The sequence below is a fragment of the Tripterygium wilfordii genome, chromosome 18, assembly GCF_013401445.1.
Source record: "Tripterygium wilfordii isolate XIE 37 chromosome 18, ASM1340144v1, whole genome shotgun sequence".
Taxonomy (NCBI): domain Eukaryota; kingdom Viridiplantae; phylum Streptophyta; class Magnoliopsida; order Celastrales; family Celastraceae; genus Tripterygium; species Tripterygium wilfordii.
Window position 1 is genome coordinate 800641 of NC_052249.1, and position 7518 is coordinate 808158.

Genomic DNA, 7518 nt, shown 5'->3' on the forward strand with positions numbered 1-7518 from the left:
CTTGTTAAGTTGCAATATACATAAGATTTCATTACGACATTTCTTCGAACACTTTGCGAGAAAATGAATTATAGCCACACTTTATACCCGATATGACTTTCTTACAACGATCCATAGCAAAACCTCCATTAGTACATTCATTTTCAATATATAAAGTATCTGGAATTCTCTTATGTGGACTTAAAGTAATGACCTAAAATGCAAACAACATTTTAACGATGTGAATAAGTAAAATGACAAATGATTACCATTGTTTTGAGTCCTACATATTCCAAATTAACAATGAAAATATAAGTGCATATTTTGAGTTCTTATTTTAAGTCCGTTATCATAGAGTTATAAGTAAGCAAGTTTTTATTTAACAATTTATTATATTAAAATCGGTTCGAACCCGATTCAACATAGGTTGGACCATTCATAAACTGATAAATTTTTTAGTTCGATGATCTGTCCGATTTTTACAACCTTACATAAAAGTAAACATGGGCAAATAGCCAAAATACAACAATACATTAAGACGGATTAGGCTTGGTTGGTTTTCATTGCAAGGACCTTAGCCCAAGCAGGCCTGGCCCTGATATCCTTAACCCAAGCACTAACCCGAGGCCTTGAATCAAACAAAGTCTTGACCTTTGTAGCCATCAAGTACTCAATGTTGGGGAGATGGTGCATATCAACCAAGGTGAACCAGTCACAGGCCATGTACTTAGACTGACCCAATCTTGACTCGTAAACGTCAAGAACCTTAGCCAGCTTGGCTGTGTTTCCTTCCACTGCTGCTTCATCTATTGGCATGCCAAGCATTGGCTTTATGCATAGTTCAAAAACAAGCTTCGACGACGGGGATTCGAACTGCTGCTCCTCCACCTCCATCCACTGCATTAACATCGGCAACAGCTCGCCATGGCATGACAATGGGTTTCCCTTGGTCGCGTATACATGCGCGAGGTGTTTGGTGATTGCCCTTGATTCTGCGTACAGCAAATACCCAATAATAAGAAGTCTACCATAAAGAGCTCTTAGTGATAAAAATCTCACATCAAATCGGTTTGGTATAACCCAAATTAACATATGAGTGTGTGGAGTGTCAAGACTAAAAATTAAGTCTCACGTCGATCTGACATAACTCAATCGAGTGGTTTATACACAAAGTTTCACTCCCTCTACAATCAAAACCTTTTTTTGGGTTAACTACTATAGGCGATGGCTCAGAAGAATAAAGTTGTGCGGGCGGATTCAAGTTTGAAGTTGACAATATTAATTTATAGTAATTGGGGTGGATTTTCTAACAAGATCGGATGAACATTCTTACCAAAGAGCTTCAAATCTCCTTGCTCAAAGGCCGGAAGTTGACCAAATGGCTGCATCATTAATTTAGAACAAATTAAGGAACCAAAGAAGAATAAGAGCAATATATATATGCATGTATGTTTTTAATCAATTTTGAATTTACTACTTACATTGAGAGAAAGGTAAGGTTCCTTCTTGTGTTCTCCTTTTGCCATGTCAACATTAACAAATTGGAAGTCATGAACCTCCTTCTCATAGAGACAAGCAAGAACTCTAAAGGTGGCTGTTGAGATCATACTTCCATGGATTTTCATGTCTGCCATGGCTGCTGATCACTAAGAATAAGCAGGAAATTGAAGACAAAAGAAGAATATGATGATGTTAGAGGCTCTGTCCAGGCAATTATTTATAGAGAACCAGCTTTTTCTTTTTCTAAGATGCTGCATTTAGAGATGGGTTTGAGTCAAATGAAGATTGAATTTTTAATTTGTTTGGTGGGGTCTTCACTGACATGTGCACTCTTGTCACAACTTCACCAACTTTTGAATACCACTGACAAATTCAATGTTATCAACTATTGAGTATGGACTAACAATCAATTAAGTATTTTTTAATTATCGCGTATCACTTTTTTATCATCGCGAACCACACATACAAATTTATCATTTGAACATTTGATATGGACCTAAACTTGGGTCATCAGACTCACTCACACAGAAGTTTCTCACATGACGAAATGATAAATAAAGATACTCAACAAACTTATTACATCGTCATGTGAAAAATTTCGATGCGTGTGAATTCGACTGCTCGAGTTTAGACCCATATCAAATATTTGAAAGATAAACTCGTATGATTTCGTTGTCAGTTTAAAAGAAATAAAATATTGAGAGTTACTCGTCAAACAAAAAAAATTTTAATTTTTTGATTATCTTTATAGATAAGCAAAGATTTTAATAATTTTGAAAGGACAATATAGAGGTGTGAGAGATCAATAATCCAAAAGAATGTCTAAACATTTTGCAGATCACCTAACCCACAAAACCCCTTCCATGAATGAACACGTATGTGATAAAGTATTTCATAATGTCGCACCTAAAAAACCTACTCCCGAATTATATTGTTTTTAAAAATAAATTCATCACTAAATTAGAAAATAAATAAATAAAAATAAATTCAACGCTAAATAAATTGAATAATGAGTAAAAAAATGACAACATTTAATTTTCTTCTCTGATTTCTGTCACCGTATATTTCCTCGTCAAATTTTAACAGCTCTGACCATATATATATATATATATAGAGAGAGAGAGAGAGAGAGAGAGAGAGAGAGGGAGAGAGGGAGAGAGGGAGGGAGGGAGGGATCTCAAAGATCAAAATCTTTCTTAGTGCTGACTTTAGTGACTAAGAAGCAGAGCAGAATATAGATAATAACAGTTTTAAGCATGGATAGATGCTTGAAAGTTGAAACAGAGACTAAAATGGCCATTTTGTGACTAGGGCTGTCAAAAAAAAACTATATCAAACCAAGCCGACCGTCAAAACAACCTTTGGATCGAAACAACCTTTTGATCGATTATTGTCAAATATATGTTGGTGAAGACCGATCCAAAAACCAAAAAAACTGACCAAATCGTCAATAACTGATCGATTAAATTTATGTTAAAAACCGAACGTGGACACCCCTAATTCTATCCCTTTTGTCCTCTGAGACAGAGATTCGAACCCCAACCCCTACTCCCAACAAAGAAAAAAGAAGCAGCACATTCAGCATTCACCATTCACCATCCTGTCCTTTGATTAGTTGGCCCTTGCTAGCATGCAGGGAATTTGGCAATTTGCACCGGTGCCCATTCTGCCTTTTTCAGAGGAATATTTCGTAGGAACAGCCAACAGTCGGGTAATATTTCAGAGGAACAGCATCCATCCAGTAAGTGCAATAGCCCTCCTCTACTCATGGGGTTATCATACTCTTCTGCAAAATCATATTCCGGCCATTTCTAGTCCGGAAAGTAAACAGCTGTTACAGGTCTAACAATGGTTGCATGTGCATCTATATGTAACTTTTAATTAGTTGAACTTTACAAGATCATCCGTTACATACAATCTATATATACAGCACCTCTTTATGCAACTTGGATAAGGTTAACATAAGCGAACAGAAGGTGAAAGAATAGTACATGATGTTCATATGTATCGTCATAGAAAATAAATCCTTTCAGAAGGCTGCTTCTGGTTTCAGAAAGTTGTGATACTCCAACTGAGTCATTTCCCCTCCGTTCACTGGGTCAAATTGGCAGCGATAGAAACTGCAAAAATATTCAATCTCACTTCAGCAATCTAATTCTAAAATTTTTTTAAGCCTTTACCCAAAAGACAGAAAGATAATCGTGACAAGAGATACTACAAGAAATTAGACATCAAGGGCACGCAGAACCGACTAAAAAAAGGAGAAATACAAGATGCCAGAACAGAATTGCAACCCCCATAGGCTATTTCTTGAAATAAATCATTTAAGTCAAAACAAGGTACCCTGGTTGGAAATTTCCTAGAAGCTGAATCACTTGCTTCTGAAGTTCCCTCAATTACACAGATCATAAAATGAACACAATTTCAATTTTCGGACCATTTAGAATCATATCAAAATATTGTTGTAAAATGTGAACTAGGTGGAATTCTTGCTGATTACTCCACAAATTCCGCAATTCGTTCATTTCAGTTGTCTCAAAAACGCCATATAACTCATAAGGTTGTTTCATCTAATGCTTCTAAAAATTTCATATTGAACAATAAGATGGCAAATTTTTGACAATAAGAAGACAAAGCTCAATTTGAACATCCTAACTTTTGTTTCTTACCTTCCATCCATTCCTAGAATTACCACTGTATTCTTCTGATGACCAAAAGCAACCATATACTGCGAACCTTCAAGCAAGCGGAATTGAGCCACAGACCACTCAGAGTTGAAATACTTGGGCAAAACTCCTGCAATAGGGAATTTAATTTAGATCTGAATGTGAAGGAGGCCAAACTTACTTTCATTATACCAATAGAAGATTACAGCATAACTCAACATTGTGAAATTCATCCCAAATATTTATTCCCTCCTAAATATTTATTCCCTCCTAAAGCAAAGGGACAACAAAACATTAGAGATGGAAAAAAATTCCACCGGAGGAAGAACTTAAGAAGACATCAGATGACATTGCAAATGAGTAAAAAAAAAGGCTTGTCTATTAATACAAGCACCGGTTGTCCTAAAATAACCACAACAGATTGTTTGCCTGAATCATCAAAGTCTGTTAATGTGCGGTGTGCCTTTGGCAAAATAAACTAAACCATAAAATAAGCCTTTGGAAGGTCAAAAACTTAACAAAAGCTAACAAACTTCATTTAAAATTTACTCCTTTGAGGGTCAACATTAATCCAGTTGCAGTATTCTAACAATGTTATTGAACTTTTAGAATATCTCACCTTAACAAGGCCATCAATGTGTTATTGTGAATTGTGATCCATTCGGTTAACCACCCATACCCACCAATCCAACACACACACATATATCAATTCCAGTGCATCGAATGGTTCTAACAGATCAAAAATTCTAACATTTAAACGCTTGGAAATAAACAAAATGATTTGAGAGAGTAAGATACGAGATAAGTGATAAGGAAAGTGCAGCATTGAAAGAATTTACAGCAAACGACTCTCACTCTAACACTGAGCATAAATGAAAATTTTCACCTTTAAAGAAAGACAGAGATGAGGATGGTGACACTACAGAATGATTTGGATCCGATGCAATTTGTGCCCTGTCAATCGCTGGGGATCCTGAATTGACCTTGAGGCCGAAAACATGTACAGTGCCCTTATCACTTGAAACTGCTAGCCACTGGGCACTAGAAGAGAAAGCCAAACTATAAATCTCTGCTCTATCTGCACCCCTTCGTACCTACATATGACATCCACTTAATTTCAACATCAGGGGTTTATGAAATCATAACAACATCTCAGCAGAGATCTTAATGAGAAATCAGATTATATAAAAGCAGACATATGTTAAGGCCCACGATTTATATGATTTAAAGGCACATATGTTAAGTCTGACAATTTGCTTCTAATTGAAAATAATCCTGGCTATATGATAAACAAAGGAAACTTATCATCCCTCCAAACAAGCTCCAATACAAATTTTTTGGCAAATCATGACTTGCTTTTATCAACCCCTGCCCCCCCCCCCCCAACATTATCACGAATCTCACCCCACCCTTTTTAACTGAACAGGAGCTTTGCTAATGTAAAACTGATCGGAATTGGAGTATAATTCACCAACCACTTAAATAACTCCTAGAAGAAGTTATAAAATAATAATAGATTACATACTATAATCCCAATTTAGAACTTCCAAAACCTTATCATCGTACAATTTTTACAAAGTGATACAAGGTAAACGGACTATCATCAAAACAAATACTCAAGGACGATAATTCAGCTACATACCTCTTGCAAAAGGGTCCCATCAGCGGTATTGAATATCCGAACAAGAGTCCCCTTGGTACTAGCTGTTGCTAGAAACTGCCCATCTTGGGAGAGTGCAAAACAGGCAATCCTGGAATCATGCGCCATAATGAACTTAGTTCGCTTAGATGCGTAATGCTCAACCCTCACCTGCCCTTTCTGCAATCCAGGACACACCAGCACCAAAGACCCGGCCACCTGTGACACCGAACATAGCCCCTTGGGATTCGCGATAGTCTCAATCTGATGCAAGAGCTTCAAATTCGAAAAATAGTAAACGAATATTTTCTGCTCCAAGACAACCACAATCCGGTCCCGCCGGAGCTTTACGGATCGAACGTCAGAACGAAACGACAATTCCCCAATACATCGACTCTGATGATCGTCCCAAATCATGACCTTATTCGGAGGATACTGAGGATCCGGACCACCACCAACAATCGCCAAAATATTACACCGGAAAAGCATCTCAACAGCTCCTATACCACCGCCGCGATCGAAATCGCGGCGAAAGATCTCTCGGAAGGGGTCGCAATTATAGATCCTAAAACCCCGGTCTGTGCCGGTAGCAAAGCACCCAAAATCTTGATTAAACGAGAGATGATAAAGAGAAAGCGGTGCCCCCGGGGAGACAGTCTCCGGCGGGGAGGAGACGGGTGAATTGAAATTGTGGTTAGGAATTAAGGAAGGAGCAGGGTCAGAAACCGGCTGATCCGCGTGTTCTTGAGGATCGAGACTCCACGACGAGATAGCATCAAGAGCATCAGATTGGGGCTCCAATTGCGCGTCATCCGGGTCGCGGGAAGCGAGAAAGTTAGGGTTGGAGTTGTTATCGGAATTAGGGTTTGGCCATGGAGGAGAAGAGAAGGCGGAGAGGGTCGCCATTGGAGGAGGATGTGGAAGGAAATTCGTAGAATTCTAGGCGGAGGTGAAGTAACGGAGAATTCAATCTTCTTCTTGTTGTTATTCGTCTGAAGATAGATTTTGCTGTAGATCCTCTGTTTAATTACGCCTTTGTTGGGTAGTAAGTGTTTTAACTGAACTCAGAATTGTAAGTGGGTCGTTTTAAGTGAAATCAGAATTGCAATTTGCAACTACTCCAACCATTTAGAGCAAGCACAATGGTTGCTTTTTAATGGCTCATTAATGATATTTACCAGCTTGTTTAATAGATTATGTAAGGGCAAATGTAATGGTGGGCTTTAGGGCAAGAATGGATGGGTTAAATGGATCTTTAATGGGAAATGGAGAGGTTGAATCCATACAACGATGGACTTCTTGACAATCAAAGTTGCTGGACCAATTTTAGGAACAAAGACTTCTATTGGGGCTTCAAATTGCTTGACTGGTGTGGGCCCGCACAAACATCAACTGCAAACCTACTCTCTCCCCTGCGATATATTATTTTGTATGAGATACTATTTTGTATGTGATACTGTTTTGATTAAAGTTCATTGTGTTTTCATTTAAATATTGTATTTATTTGCTGTAAAATTTTATTAATTAAAATAATTATTTATGGTTAATGTAATTTTATAGAAAATCATTTTGAAGAGTATATATGTTGTTGTATGTTATTCAAACATTTACCACCAAAATTAACTAACTCACACCAATATCTATTTAATACCGTTGTACAATGGCAAGAGACAATACATTTTCATTCATATCCACATCAGCAAAACACCATTCTCAATATAGTTTACTATCCTC

At 37.5% G+C, this 7518-nt stretch overlaps 2 protein-coding genes across 4 annotated transcripts; both read right to left on the reverse strand.

Moving 5' to 3' along the window:
• Nucleotides 1-331: 331 nt before the first annotated feature.
• LOC119984174 (glutathione S-transferase PARB-like) lies at nucleotides 332-1689 on the reverse strand. The gene is made up of 3 exons (XM_038828002.1): nucleotides 1461-1689; nucleotides 1313-1361; nucleotides 332-971 (listed from the first exon to the last, which is right to left on the reverse strand). The coding sequence occupies exons 1-3, from the start codon at nucleotides 1611-1613 to the stop codon at nucleotides 523-525; spliced, it is 651 nt and encodes a 216-aa protein (XP_038683930.1). The 5' UTR covers nucleotides 1614-1689; the 3' UTR covers nucleotides 332-522.
• A 1150-nt stretch (nucleotides 1690-2839) lies between these two features.
• On the reverse strand, nucleotides 2840-7003 carry LOC119984411 (autophagy-related protein 18a-like). 3 transcript variants are annotated; one of them, XM_038828338.1, is made up of 5 exons: nucleotides 5788-7003; nucleotides 5032-5239; nucleotides 4149-4275; nucleotides 3471-3599; nucleotides 2840-3265 (listed from the first exon to the last, which is right to left on the reverse strand). In XM_038828338.1, exons 1-4 carry the CDS (start codon nucleotides 6688-6690, stop codon nucleotides 3509-3511), a joined length of 1329 nt encoding a protein of 442 aa, XP_038684266.1. In that variant the 5' UTR covers nucleotides 6691-7003; the 3' UTR covers nucleotides 2840-3265; nucleotides 3471-3508. The 3 variants fall into 3 exon arrangements, with proteins under 3 accessions (XP_038684266.1, XP_038684265.1, XP_038684264.1); XM_038828337.1 differs by having other exon boundaries at nucleotides 2840-3290; XM_038828336.1 differs by lacking the exon at nucleotides 2840-3265 and having other exon boundaries at nucleotides 3314-3599; nucleotides 5788-7002.
• Nucleotides 7004-7518: the final 515 nt, after the last annotated feature.